Here is a 20361-nt window from a genome sequence, read left to right on the forward strand (position 1 = left end):
CTTGATCCCTGAATTAAAACTTTTTCATACTGCTGACTTACAAGCAGTGGTGTGCTAGAGCCAGCTTGCACTAGCTCATCAATTCATAAATTTTAAAAATTTTGTGAGCTGGTTGTCAAATTGACAATGACTATAAACTGTAGAGTGGCACACACCTCAACCACAATGATTAACATTTGGGCAATAAGCATATATATGGTGACAAGAAAAATTCAGGTAGGACATGTTTATTTTGGCACTGTTTGTGCTTCTTCTTCCCTGCTCCCTACTCTACACAGCAGCCTGTGAATGGATTATCTTTGTTAACAATTTTACAGGCATATATCTATAGCCAGCCTGGTTGGCCGAGTGGTTAGTGTATCCACTCTCCAGCCAAAAGGCTGTGGGTCCAAATCCTGCCATGGACATGGATGTTTGTGATAGTCTGTGGAAATAATAGTGGTGGTGGTGGTGGGCAGTAGATGGCATTGGTGTAGATGATGCAGTTTGCTATATTGGTGGATTGAGTTGTAGAGGTGATGGAGAGTTTTAGAGTAAGTGCCCTCCCTCAATGAGTATTTGGACTCCTTGGAGGTATCACATAATAATAATAATAATAATATTATTATTTTCAACAAACATTCACTTAACTTTGTCCAGGGTGCTTCTTCTTGAAGTAATGACATTCCCATGCTTGAAATCTGTCAAAGACTTGGAGTTTTTAGAATTGTCATGAACCTAATGCGAGGTCATCACCATAAGAAGCAGTGGCCCAGGCAAAATGAAGTGAATCTTTGCTGATAATGGAATTTGTTTATACTTTTTTTTGGCAAAGGGGGGGGGCGATTGTAATTCTCACAAAGGGAGAACTTACAGTGTTTTTTTTTTTTTTTTTTTTTTTTTTTTTTAGTGAGCAATTTATGAGAACATCCCTGCTTACAAGCAAAATTTTGAATAATCTGTTACCAATACTAATAATACACACACAAAAAAGTTTTATTAGCAATATAGAAACATAAACGTACAAACAATTTTTATTTTACATCTAAAATTAAAAACTTAAATACAAGAAATATAATTTCTGAACTAAAACTTATCATATTGCTGACTAGCACCATTTTGAATAATTACCACTACTAGTAGTAAATACAGAAAAAAAAAAGTTATATTAGGAATATATAGTAACAGGAGCAAGTACAAACCATTTTTAAATATAAAATTAAAAACTTAAATACAAGAAGCAAAAGAACATTAAAACATTCATTAGCATTGCTTACAACACTTACATTTACTATCCTGATTAATTATAACTAAATTTTCCATACTCTTGCATTTTATTACTGTGCATTGACATAATTTCTAAGACAAAGTAAATTTGACAACAGCTGAGCACATGTTGGTCTGGTTGGCTAAATGGTCACTTAAATGTAAGCCTGAAGTGGCTGAAATGTTTAATGGTTGGTCTTTAGAGCAAAGTTTCTGGATTATGGAAAAAAAAAGAAAATTAATAAAATAAAAAACAGTTAATATATAAATATCTGTAAATAAAGATTTACATCTTGTAATCACTTCATTTAATTATATTTTTAACCAATGGAAATGCTTTCAAGCATATCTTAAACCTTGATTTAGAGTGATATGATATGATATGGATTTTTCAGTACATGCAAATTAAAAATTATTTAACAAAACAATTCACAAAGCTAAGCTTTTATGTGGGTTTCCCAAAGGAAAAAAAGCTGTTTTTTTTGTAAATTATAACAGACAAAAAATTATATATTGTTTTAATTCATTACTGAAGCATAAGCAGACAAAGTTTGCAGTGAGACATTTTCATGACTGATCTACTTGTATAGAGGCTGATGACTTTGCACTGGTTGTGTTGGCAACCCATAATGAAAAACATACCCATCTTGGATATGTATATTTCTATGCATTATGGGAAGGGTTCCTAACTAGATGGGTTTTAACTTTTATTAAAGTCTCATTAGTGGAGATGGGCTGAGGTAAAGTCAATGCAGGAAGGAGTCATATATTTCTTGTCTAATATAATTTAATTGCAACTAAGCAAAAATACTTTCTATAAGTACACCATTTTACTACTCATATGTGAATAAGAAATGATTTTGCTTATGCTTGGGTAAAGGATTAAAACAAGAATATAAATTCTTCCCTATTATAGTTGCCAGTAAAGGTTGGTCAATTGGTAGAGCCTCTGTTACTAATGGCTCAGCAAAAAGTTAAGCAAGTTTGAGCACGGTTAATAGTTGTAAGGGTCAATCATTCCATGCTGTTGGCACACTCTCCCTTGACGAGTCTTTGGACTCCCTGGAGGTGTCAATAATAATAATAATAATTTACACCTGCAATTAACTAGTTTGCTGGAGAGAATTTTCTTCTTTAGAGTAACATTGTGCCGATGGGTTTTCAGTAGCTTTTTTTTTTTTTTTTTTGTAATATATGAATGATTTTTATAGTGAACTGACTTTTAAAAGTTTTTTTACATGGTTGCAAAAATTTTTATTATGCTTGATAAGAAATAGAAGGTTAGCAGACAAGAGCAAGTGAGGAGAAGTCACAGATGGGGATATCATGAGTAGGACTGGTAATAGACCAAGAAATTAATTGTTATGCTTATTTACGAATGCCAGGAGTATTAATAAGAAATAAAGGAAATGAAATTTTCAAATGTGCGGAAAGGCTTATGTTGTAATCAATACTGGGAGATGAAATTATTACATTGATTGAATTTATGTGCCCGAAAATAGTTGGAATAAGTGAAACATAGTTAGATTAGAAATGATATCTTCATGAGAATAGAAATGCAGGGCTATGATGTTTTTTGCAATGATAGGAAAGGTAGGAAGGGAGGGGGGATGGATGCTGCTGCTGATGATGATAGCAGGGGAATTATGTCTGCACAAGGTTTAAGATACATTGGTATAAAAGTGGCAGTGGTTTTGAAGTAGTATGGTTTGAAGTTTGGTAGTGTATCACTACAGGTCAGGGGATGCAGAAGGTGAAGACAAAGAAATGTATAGGCAACTTTGCTTAGGAAGCATGTGAAGGTTGATCATTGTGGGTGATTACAATTATGGAAGAATTGACTGGAAGGAAGAATAGCATCAGGGAATAAGGAGAATGAATTTCTCTAGTTCTTAAAGGACAACAATCTTAGACAATATGTAATGGAGAGCACAATATGGTTAAGAGTCTTAGATCTGGTTATATCATCAGAGGATGTAATTGTGAATGGAGTGTCTAATCTTCCCCAAGTTGGTGAGAGTGACCATGACGTGATCACCGGGTTGCAGCCAATCATATGAGAAATTCTATAAAGAAGGGATATATGTGATGCTACAAGACTGGTGATTATGAAAAGCTTAAGGAGAGCTTAATGTGAAATGAGGTGAAATGTGATTATGAAAAGCTTAATGTGAAAAGAGGAGTTGAGTGGGAAGGAGAGAGATGCTGTGTGGGTATTGATCAACAGCAATTTAACAGCTGCAACATCTGAGTGTATTCCAAAGGTAAAAAGGCTGAGAGGAAAAAAAAAAGATAGGAGTAAAATGTATTAATAAAGATATTAAATGTGAAATCTGGAAGAAGGCACTGTAGAGTGCCTTCTTCTAGATTTCACATTTGATAATTTGATGATCAGTTGCATGGAATGTACAAAGAGCAGGCCAAGAAGATGACCCAGTTGGTAAAAAAAGAGAGCAAAAAAGTTTAGTATGCGAATAAATTAGGCAATCAAGTTAAGAAAAATTCTAGTGAGTTCTTTAAACATATGATAAGCAGAAGAAAAAATGCCTATGGGAAGATGATGCTAGTTGATGCCACTGGCAGATTGGTAACCAATGTAGAGAATATAGTTGAAGTATTCAATGATCAGTTTATCAGTGTATTTCATCCTTTTGAAAGCAACATCATGACAAGTTGAAGTGTAGAGGGTATAGTGAAAGAGGAACTGATGGTGAATGGGCAGAAAGTATATGAGAAATTAAGTAAACTTGTTCTTAATAAAACAAAAGGACTTGATAGTATATTGCCGTGTTTCTTGAGGGAATGTTCTATGGAATTGAGAGTCCTTTGGCATGCCTGTTTAGCATAAGTCTTAGAACAAGATGAGTGTGTTACAAAGGAATGGAATGTGAGAAAAATTGTTCCCCTTCACAAATGGGGGAGAGATAAGACTGAGGTTACAAATTATGGGTGAATTTGTGTGCCTAGGTTGTTATTAAGGAAGTTGGTGAGGTATAGGATTCAGAAATCGATTGTTAACAGAAGAATCCTTTATGACGGTCAGCATGGGTATGTTAGGGGGAAGTCGTGTTTCAGCAGTCTACTTACATATTCTAACAAGTGTGAAAATCACTTTTATTTATTTATTCATGTGGGTTCCCCCCCTCCCGTCCACTCCATAAGACTGGTTGAGCCCTCCTAATGAGGGAGTAATTCACGGGGCCGGTTTGCCTGCTTACGAGATGTAAAACCCCAGGTAAACAGGGGGGGGGAACCCTGCTATCATGCCCAAGACCAGCTAACTTGGCTATGGCTGAGAAAGATCCTTAAGCTCCTCACATCGTCAACGGGAATCGAACCTAGGGTACTCCTTCCTCAGGCATATGGTTGTGAAGCAAACAGCCACTAAGTTAACTGTGTGGAGGTGTACTTGGATTTTTCAAATACCATTGATAGATTGACATATGAGAAGCTAGTAGCTAAATGAAACTGATGGAATTGGATAACAGACTAGTGAGCTAGATAGCTGATTGGCTGTCAGACAGGTATTATTATTATTATTATTACGGACAACTCCAAGGAGTCCTTAGACTCATCGAGAGAGAGAGGCCCTAAGCATCACATCAAGAACTATTTAGCATTTGTCGCACAGTATCTATCATACTTTGCTTTGAACTCTTCACAGTCATGGCATCCTCAACAGACTCTGGCAGCTTATTCCACTCATTCACCACTCTCCAAGTAAAAAATCTAGTTCTAACACCCTTGCTAACGACACTCTTGCTCAGTTTCCGTGGGTGACCCTTGTTCTCCCACCAGACCTGTGGTGAAAAATCTCCTCTGAATTAATCTTGTAAAAACCCCTCAATAATTTGATTGTCTCAATCATATCACCCCTTTTCCACCTATCAACCAATAACCCACAGATCTTCAACCTGTTCTCATAAGGTTCATTCCATAGACCAACTACCATCTCGGTCACTCACCTCTGGCTCCACTCTACCTCCTCCCCATCAAGAAGAAACCCTGGCAACCATACCTGGGCACAGTAGTCAAGATGAGATCTTATCAAGGCTCGATAAAGAGGAACAATAACCTGCTTGTCTCTAAAAGTATTCTTCAGTAACCAAGTGATGTGATGAGCTGATTTAGCCACTTTTGCTATGTGTCCCCTAAACTTCAACTCCCTATCCATGAACACTCCCAAATCTCTGGCTTCATTAATTTCCTGGAGTACAATTCCACCAATGTGGTATACTCCTTTCTTTTAGACATGGTGATCAGCATTCATTTTATAAATTATGGATTTTACAACCCTGTTATAAATAACTTTATTATCTCGACATTTCAATCATCATATCAAGATCATCATCTAGAGCATACACAATTATACTATACAAGCTGCATTACATTACATTACCAACTGTAAGCTAGAGAAACAAAGATTTGATCATATATTATTCTACTGGCATGACCTCTAGTGAAAAAACATCAAGCTAGAGTTTAAATAAATATTCTTACGGATAATTTTCTTTCAGTAACAGTGATCCTATTTTTAGTATTACAATTGTTATTTTTGATTTAAAACAAAATTATTTATAAATTACAACATGAATAAACATTCTTTCTTACAGATTTCTTCCTTAACAGTGATGTCCTATTTTTAGTATTACAATTGTTTTTTTCTGATTTAGGATTCTGAATTTTCTACAGTCCTGTTTATAGTTGTTCTTAGAGAGGAAGGTAATACTAAATTTAATTTAATCCTTTATCCCAGTGAGAGCAAACAAAGTTTGCGCCTGAAAATATCTTCAGGACTGGATATAGTGTTGTACTATCTTACCTGGGTAAGTAGTACAACCCCAAGGCAACTCGTAGCAAAGGTGGAGCAAGCTAACAACATTCCTATCTGAGGTCTCTTCAGTGGGAGCCTGGCTCCCACTGAAGAGACCTCAATAAAGGTTGAAAATAGTCTGGGTAGTGGCCAATCCCTTAATGCATAACAGTATACATATCCACAAGGAGATGTGTTTTGCATTATGGGAGATACTGGGATAGGAATGTTGTTAGCTTGCTCCACCTTTGCTACGAGTTGACCTGGCGTTGCACTACTTACCCAGGTAAGATAGCACAACACTATATTCAGTCCTGAAGATATTTTCAGGCGCAAACTTTGTTTGCTCTCACTGGGATAAAGGATTAAACTAAATTTATTATATTTAGAGAGGAAGGATTCATGGGACGAATATATGCCTTCCATATGTATGGGATTTTTAGACCATCATTATTGTTCAGATTAGGGTGGTTGATAATGATTTCATAGGCTTCTTTAAATTTGTGTTCATACCATATTTTGGTGTAATGTAGACACACCAAAACATGGCATGAACGCAAATTTAAGGAGGTCTGTGAGATCGTTATCAACCACCCCAATCTGAACAATAATGATGGTCTAAAAATCCCATACATATGGAAGGCATATATTCGTTCCATGAATCCTTCCTCTCTAAGAACAACTATAAACAGGACTGTAGAAAAACCAGGATCCTAAATCAAAAATAACAATTGTAATACTAAAATAGGACATCACTGTTACTGAAAGAAAACCATCTGTAAGAAAGAATGTTTATTTAAACTCTAGCTTGATGTAATTTATTTTTTTTTAATTTTTAATTTTTATTTTTTTCGCTAGAGGTCATGCCAGTAGAATAACATGTGATCAAATCTTTGTTGCTTACAGTTTGTAATGTAATGCAGTTTGTATAGTATAATTGTGTATGCTCCAGATGATGATCTTGATATGAAGATCAAAACGTTGAGATAACAAAGTTATTTATAATACGGTTGTAAAATCCATAATTTATAAAATGAATGTGGTATACTGCTGCTAATCTTTTCACCCCAAAATGCATAACCTTACACTTTGCCACATTAAACTCACATCCATTCTCCTTAAACCCAGTCTGCCAATCTATTCAAATCATCCTGCAAAATTTCAACATCATGCGTATTAACTATTGCTCTACCCAACTTTGCATCATTGGCAAATAAATGAATAGTTCCTCTCAGATCCTTTCCTATTATCATTAACGAACAAGTTAAATAATTAGATACAGAACCCTGGGGCAGACCACTAGTCACAGGCCTTCTTTTGGACTCTACTCCTGAATAAACTACTCTCTGATATCTCTCCATTGATATATATAAGGTTTATAAGGTTTTGATTAGGCCACATATGGATTACTGTGCGCAGATTTCATTGTCTGGTTTTCAGAGGGGGATGAGATGTATTGTAGAGGATCTAGAAATAGTTTACTAAGTTAGTGTCAGGTCCTATGAATTATCAGATACAAGGAGAGATTGAGGAAATGCAACTTATATTACAAAGCCTTGTGAATAGAAGAAGAGAGGATATGATAAGTTGGTGAGGGGGGTTGTTCCCAAATTAATGTGGAGAAGATATTTCATAGAGTTACAGTGGTTACAGCTTCCAGGATGTATAAGGAGGATGTGAGCAGAGGAGTGAGAAACAGGCTCTTTGCATGGAGAGTTATTGGCAAGTGGAATGCATTACATGAAAGTGTGGTGAGTGCAGAAATTGTGAATGAATTTAAAGCATGGTTCGAGGATCTGTTTGCGTGATCCAAAAGTAGACTTCCCACAATGAGTCCTTTGACTCCATGGAGGTCAGATTCTAATAATAATAATAATAAATAATATTCTTATTTTAATTCTTTACTCAGACATCCAATAAAGAGTTCCTGTGTGAAGTATCTTCATGACTAGTCTACTTGAATATAGAGGCTGCTGACTTCACATCAGTTGTTATTTGGCATATTGATGGCCACAGTAGCATTTTGTAACAATTAGGAAATTAGCTAAAATTGATTAATTAAAAAAGGAAATAATGATGAATGAAAATTCCACAAACAGTGAAAGAATATTAATTAGAATTCAATGCTAGAACTTAAAACGGGGAAAAAAAAAAGTCCTCATAAAGTTCACACCTCAGTAATAATCTACACTATTAGCCAATTACATAGAGAAATTCAAGACTAGGCTACTATCTATAGCTATTCAGAAAGTAACCAGTGGCTTAGATATGTTAACAGTGAGTTCATAATCTAGCCATAGGGAAATAAATTGAAGGAAATTCCTGAAATTCATCTGAGAATCCAGTTCACCACTGAAAAGCAGATTGACAAGATATTACCTTCCTGGATATCTTAACTACTGAAGAACCAGATGGCCATTAACTTTTGCAGTATATTGAAATGCTATTCAGACAGGCAGAACATCACAATGATTCATATGGTATATCTCAGCAGGTAGATATGATAATCACACTGCTGCACAAAGTTCACCTCTAGCAGCACCTTGCAATAATTAAGGACAACTTTATAAAAATGGAATAGTTCCCATGCATTCAGTTTGGTTGAACATCTCAAGTGATAGCATTTTCACTCTCCAATGAAAAAGCCATGGATTTGAATCGCACTGCAGACATGGATCTTCATGAATGTTATTAGGTGGCAAATGAGAATATTACTCTATTTACTGGATGCAAAAACAGCTCAAAAAGGTTCTCTAGAGTAGGATTCTCAGATTTTTTGATTAGTTTATCCTTATCTTGCCCACAGTAGTAATTAATGCAATAAATTTACATTGCAACATTTTGTGAGTGGGATTCACATGAAAAAAGAGCCAGAACATTTGGAGATAAGAATCAAGAATAGCCATCCCATATGTAAAAGAATTAAACTATCTGAGAAAACTTCAAGAATCCTAAAAAGTATGAGCTCAAGTTTCTGATAACGAGTAAGAAATTTTTCTAGTTTCCTTCCATCCACAGGAGAAGGCATTTCCCTCATTGTCAGCATCTAAGGAGTGGGGTCAGTGAAGTAAAAAATGTTCTTATGGAATGTTCCCACCAATTATTATGGTTTGTATAACACAAACCATAATATTTGGCAAGGGGGGGAAAAGCAAGAATCATCTACATAGACATTTCTCCTTTGAAAGAATATTCTAAGATCCATGCACTCTCCCAGAATTTTGCCAACACGAACAGAAATGAATGCAAGCATTTCCAAAGTTTTGGAGGACTGTTCTAATCAACTAATGCATGGGCTTCTTCAACACTGAAACTTTTTTTTTTGTTTTTCTGATGAAACTTTGGCAATCTCTACTAATGCCAGTATTCTTATTAATATCATTTTGCCAGTACTCTTGTTAATATCCTTTCACTGGTGTTTAAGTTTTTTAATTAATCAATTTCAATTATTTTTATTTCCTAATTATTACAATAATCCAAGCATTGCCATATATCAGTTCCAATCCCCCCCATCCCATTATATAATCAGTTTGTTATGAAAAAGTATATGTGTGATACTCACATGAAAACTTAGCTATGTGGCATATTTAGTTAAATAGTTACTGAAATATAACCTAATATATATATATATATATATATATATATATGACAGAATGATCATTGACTAGGTTAACATACATAGTTTTATGAAGAATTAAATGACTAGAACCGAGATTTAAGTAAAAAGGTTTTAATATAAACACACTACTAGTTTCGGCCTGTAACAGCCTTCTTCAGGTGACATTATAAAAGAAAAAACACTAAACATTGAGGGTTAAAAGGCTATGAATAACACAGACAGTCTTTATACATAATTAGCATGAAAACGTTGTAGTTGTATTTGAAGCTGTTCTTTCGTTTGTTGCATTGTTGGGAGAGTGCGTGTTTGCTGCATCACGTGAACGCCAGTACATGATTACAGCTGAATGACTATCTGGGAGGTTGTAGCTTAAGTTGTTATTTAGATGAACAGGATTGAAGATGATTTCTCTAGATTCCACAATTTTTCTCTCTATTTCGTCACTGCAACGGAAGATGTTAGTAGATTTTTCCCAGCAGACTTTGTGACTTTGGTTATCATCATTAGGATTAGCCGAGAAAAGGATATGACTTGATAATGCACTCGCTCGCTGTCTCTTGTAAGTAATGTCTCTCATGTGTTCTTCCATACGCATTTCGACAGATTTGTCTGTCTGCCCGAAATAAGGAATATCGCAGTCACATAATATTTTATATAAACCAGGGTATTTGAGTTGATGATGACAAGGTTTTGGGTGGCTAATTAAGGAACGGATCTTTGGAAGTGGAGTGAACAAGGTTCTGATATTGTATTTTCTTAGAACTTTTGCAAATTTGTGTGAAACAGTACTTATGTAAGGAATAGATGTATTGCCTTTGAATCTGTTTGCTTCTTCTGAGTGATGTCTAGGAGGATTAAGAAGGAATTTGTCAATGATTTTCTTGGAATATCCATTAACTTCAAAAGAAGTTTTCAGATGGTTTATTTCTGTAAGCAGTTCATTTGGGTCATCAAGAAGAGAACGGGCTCTATGTCCCAAGGTGGAAATTATTCCAAGCTTATTATTATTATTATTATTATTATTAAACAAGACCTCATGGAGTCAAAGACTCATCTAGGAGGTCCTTTTATCTCACACACATCTCATCATACCGGGTCTTAAACACATTCAAACTCCTTGCAGACACCACACTCTCAGGCAAGGCATTCCAATCATTCACAACTCTGCACGAAAAAAACCTGCCTCTCACTCCCCTACTCACACCCTCTTTATACAGTTTCCAGGGATGACTTCTGGTTCTCCACTGATCTCCCACTATTCGCTGTAGAACTTCTCCACCATTGATCCTATAACAACCCCTTACCAACTTGTAGGTCTCTATCATATCTCCCCTCTTCCTTCTCTCCACTAGACTCTGCAAATTACATCTTTTCAATCTTTCCTCATACTCGACATTCCAGAGGTCAGAAACTACCTTAGTCAGTCGCCTTTGGACCCTTTCCAACATCTCTTCATCCTTCTGAAAACCAGGTGACCAAATCTGGGCACAATAGTCCATGTGTGGCCTAATCAAAGCCTTATACAATGGAACAAGAATCTCCCTACTTCTACACGTCAGTGTCCTCCTCATCATTCCCAGAAGTCTTTGTGTTGTCTTCACAATTTGGGCGATGTGTCCTCTAAATTTTAGATCCTTATCCACTATCACTCCCAGATCTCTTATTTCCTCTACTTCCAACAATATATTCTCACCAAGCATAAATTCTGCATCCCATCTTTGTTTTCCAAATTTTAAAACCTTACATTTTGCAACATTGAACTCACATCCCCATTTGCTTGCCCAATCACTCAATTTATTCAAGTCTTCTTGCAAGGCCACAACATCTTCACTAATCCTAGTTCTCACAAGCTTCTCCAACAACTTAACCACAACACCTGACACACAGATAGGCCTATAGTTTGATGCTTGAGTTCGATCACTTCCTTTATGAAGTGGCACAATCTTGCCCTCCTTCCACTCTTTAGGGACTTGACCAAGTGCAAGACTCGTATTAAAAAAATATGTCAAGGCAGGTGTCAACTCTCTGGCACATTCCTTCAGAATACGAGATGATATATTATCAAGTCCCACAGCCTTATTTACATCTAGTTTACTCAAATCCCCAAACACCTCTTGCTCACTTACAGTCAGTCTCTCCTCCTCATCATCAACTGCTCTTAATCTCTCCATGAAGTCACATTCACAAGATTGAAAGATCTTTATGAACTGTTCATTAAGTATCTCCACCACACATTCTGCAACAGCTGTCTTTATACCATTTCCTCCAATCAATGTCATCCTTCCATAATCATTCTTTCTTTTGCTGGCTACATATCGAAAGAACTCAATAGGATTCTTTTTAGCTTCATTAGCTAACTGCTGTTCATACCTCTCTTTAGCTACTCTCACCAACCAAGTCACTCTCCTTGCCTGGTCTTTGTAGAACTCATGAAATTGGTTACTTCCACTTCTCTTATGCTGCCTCCACAATGCCCTTTTTCTCTGTATTGCATGCTTAATCTCTTTATTCATCCATCTCACACCTAACTTATTTAACCTTCTCACCCGTGGTATACATTTAGACATTGCATCCACTAAATATTTTTTGAAAATCCCCCAAGTTGCATTGATCTCTTTTCCAGCTAACTCCTCATTCCATGCTACACCTGCAAGCTGTCTCCTGAGCTCTTCATAATCACCCCCCTTGTAGTTCCACATATACCCTTTTTTCACAGGAGTCCTTGCACTGCTGGCAACCACCCAAGTAATCACCTCATGGTCACTTTCACCAATTGGTGGATGATTTGATACCTCATTGATAATTACATCCTCCGATGAGATGACCAAATCCAAGACCCTTAATCCTCTTGTGTCCTCTGTTACATACTGTCTGAGGTAGTTATCCCTCAAAAACTCAAGAAACTCATTTTCTTTACTTCCAGTTGCTATCTCTTCATTCGAGTCTATATTGCCATAATTAAAATCACCCATAATGATCACCCTTTTCTTATTTGCTTGGCTTATTTGACTATACATTTCACTATCACCACCATCCACATTACCAGGTCTATAACAACATCCCACCAAGTATTTGATTCTATTCACCTCTATCTCATACCATACTGCCTCAAAACCACTGGCCCCATTTCCCTCTTGCATCTCTACCTTGTATGGACATAACTCTTTCTCTATCATCAATAGCACTCCCCCTCCCTTTTTACCCCTTCTATCCTCACGAAACACATCATACCTTTCCATCTCTATTCCTGTCAGGATGTCATCCTCATCTAACCATGTCTCACTTATTCCGACAATCTCTGGGTGCACAGACGCAATTAGTGCAACCATTTCATCCGTCTTGTTTCTTATACTTCTAGCATTGGTATACAAACACAACAACTCATTTCTGGATCTACAGCTAGTTCCACTGATACCACTCACTCGATGTGATCTCTCCATGCTGAACTGGGGCCATTATGAGGAGGGAAATGATGAGACTGACTGTGCAGATATCTGTTGGTATGTGTGGATGATGTCTTCATTGTTTGGAGCCATGGACATGAATCCCTTATGGTTTTCCTCGAACATCTCAACAGCCGACATCAAAGTATTAAGTTTACTGCTGAGCTTGAAACGGATAATTCCTTGCCTTTTCTTGATGTCAAACTGACTCACTCTTCTGGTAAACTAAAAATATCGATATATAGAAAGCCCACACATACCAACAGATATCTGCACAGTCAGTCTCATCATTTCCCTCCTCATAAGCTTGGAATAATTTCCACCTTGGGACATAGAGCCCGTTCTCTTCTTGATGACCCAAATGAACTGCTTACAGAAATAAACCATCTGAAAACTTCTTTCGAAGTTAATGGATATTCCAAGAAAATCATTGACAAATTCCTTCTTAATCCCCCTAGACATCACTCAGAAGAAGCAAATAGATTCAAAGGCAATATATCTATTCCTTACATAAGTACTGTTTCACACAAATTAGCAAAAGTTCTAAGAAAATACAATATCAGAACCTTGTTCACTCCACTTCCAAGGATCCGTTCCTTAATTAGCCACCCAAAACCTTGTCATCATCATCAACTCAAATACCCTGGTGTATATAAAATATTATGTGACTGCAACATTCCTTATTTCGGGCAGACAGACAAATCTGTCGAAATGTGTATGGAAGAACACATGAGAGACATTACTTACAAGAGACAGCGAGCGAGTGCATTATCAAGTCATATCCTTTTCTCGGCTAATCCTAATGATGATAACCAAAGTCACAAAGTCTGCTGGGAAAAATCTACTAACATCTTCCGTTGCAGTGACGAAATAGAGAGAAAAATTGTGGAATCTAGAGAAATCATCTTCAATCCTGTTCATCTAAATAACAACTTAAGCTACAACCTCCCAGATAGTCATTCAGCTGTAATCATGTACTGGCGTTCATGTGATGCAGCAAACACGCACTCTCCCAACAATGCAACAAACGAAAGAACAGCTTCAAATACAACTACAACGTTTTCATGCTAATTATGTATAAAGACTGTCTGTGTTGTTCATAGTCTTTTAACCCTCAATGTTTAGTGTTTTTTCTTTTATAATGTCACCTGAAGAAGGTTGTTACAGGCCGAAACTAGTAGTGTGTTTATATTAAAACCTTTTTACTTAAATCTCGGTTCTAGTCATTTAATTCTTCATAAAACTATATATATATATATATACATATATATATATATACTGACCTGCCTATGAATTTCTATTTATTTTAAAATTTAGGAACTAAAAACATAAGTTTGTTTGTGTCTAATTTTGCAATTTAATTAACACTAACATTTATATTCACTCATAGTCAATAAGTATTGTTTGTGAGTAATTTTTTTAATAAATCTTAATTTCAATTAGATTTCAAAATTCAGTATACCAGAAAATTAATAAATTAACTTATTATTCATAACAGAGGCCTAACATTAATTTAAATTCAGAGACTAAAAGAGAAATGCTGACCAGCACATGATTTCTTGTCTGCAAGCTGTTTTTGTCCTGGGGGACAAATACATTCATAGCTGCCTTTCAAATTTTGGCATTGGTAAGAACAAGGATTAGGAAGCTGCAAACATTCATTCACATCTGTGAAAAGAAAGTAGCTATAGTATGAAATAAGACGAGATACTATAAAGATACTGCATTTTTTGAAGTCCACTTTAAATAAATTAACAAAAAACCTATAAAATCTATAGCTGATATTGTGTACATTGACAATCTGAAATAAATATGGGAATTATGAAGGAAAAAGATCTATGTTAGGATATAAAGTGCATTTTAAATAAATGTTCTAAAGCTAAAGTTGAAATACTAATAGACAATAATGAATAGCAAGTGAAAATACTACAGCAAGTAAAGAATCCTGGGAAGTGGCAAAGTGAGGAGAGGAGTTTAAGGAAATTATGACAGGTTAAAAAATTAAAGAAATATTGAAAATTCTTACCTATGATCTTGGTGTTGGGTGCTACAAGGATAGAATCCATCATACAGTGCAGTATATCATACTCCACAGTATACAAAAATCATTCAGTTCAAATTCTTCTCTATCTTTAGATCGAGTGAGTCTCCTAATTGGTGACTTAAAGCAATTTAATGCAGTCAGCTTACAATTCCTCTCCTGCATCTCTCTAAGGATAAGTATTTTATGTCTATAGATATGTGTGTTTATGGGGCTAGTTTACCTGTTTTAAGGGACAAAATTTCTCAGTTTCTGAGAGAAAACATCCTCCATCACTGTATGAGATTGGCTAATTCACCTTTAATTGAAAATTCCCCAATAAAAGTTTTTTGCATCATAGATGGGATTTGAACCCAGGTCTTTCCAACCAAAGGACTTCATCAAAACCAACTAAGCTATGGAGATTCTTATACAAAAATACAACTGTATTTATGTATAACTGCAGAGATTTATGATTGAAGACACCTGAATAAGAAAATCGTGGACTAAGGCATGGGTGCAGTTCTCACAACCTAAGCAATGTTGTCTTAGTTGCTGCTCTCTGAGTTTTGTAAGGTCACAAATTCATTGATATCAATAGATTATTCCTTTGGTTGCGAGAAATGCAATTTTCTGGGAGTGATGATGATGATCATCATCATCAAATTCCTGACATGTATCCTCAAGGGGTGTACAGGATATTATGATAGCACTACATGAAGAACTTACATCATTACTAATTTCCTTTCAACAATTTTCCTCCAAATCAATCTGTTATCTGTCAAGAGACTCCAACATCTTATATCAAATCTTATATTTCTCTCTTCTAAGACAATTTTTACTGTATCAATCCACCTATATCTTGTTCTTCCTCTGGGTCTTTTTCCTGCCAATCTGGCAGAGAACACTTGATTTGCTAATCTTTCTTCTCCCATTCTGAAGTGATCAAAGCACTTGAGATTAACTCTGCTAACACATTCCTGGATGCTAACAATGTCAAGTTCTTTCCTAATATCCTCATATTTAACATGATATTGCCATTGATGCCATCTGTTCACACCTCTAATCTTTATCAGGACTCTCATATCTGTGGTCTCCAGTCTTTGGTCAAGTGTTTTACTTCTAACCCAGCTCTCAGATCCATAAGTTAAAATTACTTTGAAACCAACTTATAATAAGCTGTATAGAAGACACTGTCTTGTATACAGCTAATTTTAGTGTTTTGACTAATTTTCTCTTATTCCATATAAATTTATTCAGCTGACTTCCTACCATACTGACCTTGTTGATTCTGTTGTCTATTTCCATATTAAATTTACCGTCTTCACTAAACATTGTGCCTAAGTAGCTGAAATGTTTTACTTGTTCTATAGGTTCTCCTTTAAAACAACACTGTTGACATTTTCAATGATTCTGCCTATTTTCATTGTCTTTGTCTTGTTGTTGTTGCTGATTTTCATAACAAATTTATTATAACAGTTATTCAATTTAGTCAGAGAATCTTGCAGACTTGTACTGGATTTATTTAAAAGCACAACATCATCTGCATAAAGTAAAGAGCTGAGATTAACATCTCCAATTTTGATATCAGGTTTAATACCGCATACCTTCATAATGTGATCCATGGAGATAATGAATAACAGAGGGGATAATATACATCCTTGTCTGACACCAGATTTAATATCAAACCATCTTCCTGTACTTCCTTCAATTAACTGCTGAATTACAACTCAAATAAAGACTAAGTATTGCTTGATATAATGCATCACTGACACCATATAACTGTAGCATTTCGAATAGCTTTTCTCTTGGCACCTTGTCATATGCCATTTCCAGATCTACAACACTTAAATCCAGATTTTGTTATATTCCCTAGATTTCTCAACTATTTGCCGTAAAGGGAAAATCTAATCCTGATAGCCTCTATTTGGCCTGAGTCCAGCTTACACAATCCTTCTCAACAATTTCTTAAGTATACTTGCATAAATCTTAACAGGAACAATCGGTAGACAAATACTTCTGTAATTATCACATTCAGTTTTATTTCCCTTTTTATGTATGAGTACTATGAGAGCTTTACTCCAATCATCTGGAATTCGTGCCTCTGTCCAGCATTTCTGAACTATGCAGTGCAACTTGCAAGATTTTATAACTACATACTTAAGCATATCTGGTCAAATATCATCTCCTCCAGCTGCCGTTCCACATTTCAGGTTTTTGATGAATTTTTCTACTTCAGGTATGGATATAAGTGTAAGTATGGATAAGGTATGGATGTAAGTAGCAAGAGGTGTATGGGGAGTTGAGGAAACTAAATGTTAATAAGGCTGTGGGACTTGATATATTATTATTATTATTATCTCGGGCAACTCGAAGGAGTTGACAGACTCATCGAGGGAGTCCCTAACATCATGTCAATAGCAACTATTCGACATTCACACAGTATCTATCATACCTCGCCTTGAACTCATTCACAGTCATAGCACCCACAACAGACTCTGGCAACTTATTCCACTCATTCACCACTCTCCAAGTAAAAAAAATCTAGTTTTAACACCCCTGCTAACCACACTCTTACCCAGCTTCCATGTATGGCCCCTAGTCCTCCCACTAACAATCCTATTCTCAAAAATATCTACTGGATTAATCCTATAGAAACCCTTCAGTAATTTGAATGTCTCAATCATATCACCCCTCCTTTGCCTATCAACCAATTTTTGTAAACCACAAATCTTCAACCTGTTCTCATAAGGTTCATTCCACAAGACCTGCCATCATCTTGGTCACTTGTCTCTGGATCCTCTCCACCTCATCCCCATTAAGAAGAAACCCTGGCACTCATATCTGGGCACAGTAGTCTAGATGGGATCTTATCAAGGCTCAATATAGAGAAACAATAACTTGTTTGTCTCCTTGTTAAAGTATTTTTCAGCAACCAAGTGATTTGATGAGCTGTTTTGGCCACTTTTGCAATGTGCCCTCTAAACTTGAATTCCCTATCCACCAACACTCCCAAATCCCTGGCCTCATCAATCTCCTGGAGTACGACTCCACCAATGTGATATACTGCTGCTAATCTTTTCACTCCAAAATGCATAACCTTACACTTTGCCAAATTAAATTGACATCCATTTTCCCTAGTCCAGTCCTCCATACTATCCAAATCACCCTGCAAAATTTTGACATCCTGTTCACAATTGCTCTACCCAGCTTTGCAATATCAGCAAACAAGTGAACACTTCCTCTCAGATCCTTTCCTATATTATTAATGAACAAATTGAAAAGTAGTGGTCCAAGAACATAACTCTGCGGCACACCACTAGTCACAAGCCGTCTTTTGGACTCCACTCCTGAATAAACCACTCTCTGGTATCTCTCCATCAACCCTATATCCATTCCCATCTGCTCCAGTTTACTGATTAGAGTAACATGTGGTATCCCGTCAAAGGCCTTGGGAAGGTCCAGTAGAATCACTGTAAACCCATTACCCTTATCCAGTTCAGCCGTCATTGTGTTATAAAGCATGAGCAAGTTACTGAGGCATGATCTACCCTTCACAAAACCATGTTGTCCCCCAAACAGTATCCCATTTTCATCTATCCAGTCCTGTATTCTCCTCTTGACTAATTTCTCCAAGACCTTGACAACAATGCCTGATATGCTAATCGGTCGGTAATTTACAACATCAGTCTTGGAACCTCCTTTATTTAGTGGAACTATTTTCCCCTCTTTCCACCCCCTTGGGTCTAACCCAGACGAGAGACTGAAATTAAACAAAATGGTCAAGGGTAATGACAATTCTTTAGCCGCTTCACGTACCACATGAGCTGGTATACCATCCAATCCCGCAGATGTATTGACATTGAGGTTTTGCAATAGACTACTCACCTCCACTTCATTCACCACAATTACCGTATAATCTATTGGTTCATTCATTTCTGCAATGTCACTAACTGGAAGATATATTCTTGAAAAATGCTCACTCAGTAATTCAACTATATCAGCTGAGTTGGTTACCTTCCTACCATCAGCATTCTTTAAAATCATTCTGCCATATACATTTTTCCTTTTACTTGCAACATATCGAAAAAACTGTTTAGGATTCTCTTTAGCCTGCATGGCCAATGTTCTTTCATAATCCTTTTTTGCTTTTCTTACCACACTCGTAACCCTTCTGGCCTGCTCTTTATACCGTTCATGTGCCTGCCGGTCACCTTTCTCCTCAAATTCCCTCCATAGGTGTTTCTTTTTTTGCAGCTCAAACTTAATGGTGTTATTCATCCATTTAACCCTTACTTCATTTATTATTTGGACTCTAGGTATACAGTCAGCCATTGCTTCATGCAAACACTTCTTTACTGCCTCCCATGCACTATCCATTTCTAGCCCTTGCAGTTGTACATGTCATGGCACTGAACCAATCAATCTCCTAAGCTTGTCATACTTACCAGCCCGATAATTCCACATGTACCCTATCTTAGTTGTAAAATCTACACCTTTAGCCACCTCCCAAGTCAAGACCCTATGATCACTCTCACCTATTGGTGGCAACGTGGTCATATTCGTTACAGTAAAATTCTCAGATGCAAATATATCACCACATATTCTGAAGGAATGTGCCAGGGAGTTGACACATACCTTGACATATTTTTTTAATACAAGTCTTGCAGTTGGTAAAGTTCCTAAGGAATGGAAGGAGAGCAAGATTGTGCTACTTCACAAAGGAGGTGATCGAACTCAAGCATCAAATTAAAGGCCTATCTGTGTGTCAGATGTTGTAGTTAAGTTGTTGGAGAAGCTTGGGAGAACTAGGATCCAGAATTGAGTTGACAACAATGGTATTATCTTTCATGGACAGCATGGATTTGCTAAAGGGAAGTCATTTAGTAATCTACTTACTTATTACAACAAAGTGACTGTTTACATGGACAGAGGAGAAGGATACACAGTAACATACTTGGAATTTGCAAAGGCTTTTGATAGAGTATGTCATGATAAGTTGACAGTCAAAGAGCAGATGGGTTTGGATATTAGATTGGTGCATTGGATTGGAGACTGCCTATCTGATAAGTATCAACAAGTTGTGTATGGGAGAGCGATATCCAGGAAAAGGAAAGTCACCAGTGGAGTGCCTCAGGGGTCTGTTTTAGGGCCATTACTATTTAACTTTTATATTAATGATATTTGCGAAGATTTGGATGGAGATATTCAGTTGTTTGCA

General features: G+C 36.4%; 1 protein-coding gene across 1 annotated transcript in view; it reads right to left on the minus strand.

Moving 5' to 3' along the window:
- LOC150104032 (hemicentin-1-like) overlaps positions 1–20361 on the minus strand; it is a 792930-nt gene that overhangs the window by 70300 nt on the left and 702269 nt on the right. Inside the window, exon 32 of the mRNA XM_090396385.1 lies at positions 14666–14788. Coding sequence (XP_090252511.1) covers positions 14666–14788 — 123 coding nt within the window. The remainder of the gene's footprint in view (positions 1–14665; positions 14789–20361) is intronic.

This window comes from Typopeltis vanoorti, chromosome 8 (assembly GCF_054136105.1).
Source record: "Typopeltis vanoorti isolate ZY-2024b chromosome 8, IOZ_Tvanoo_1.0, whole genome shotgun sequence".
NCBI lineage: Eukaryota > Metazoa > Arthropoda > Arachnida > Uropygi > Thelyphonidae > Typopeltis > Typopeltis vanoorti.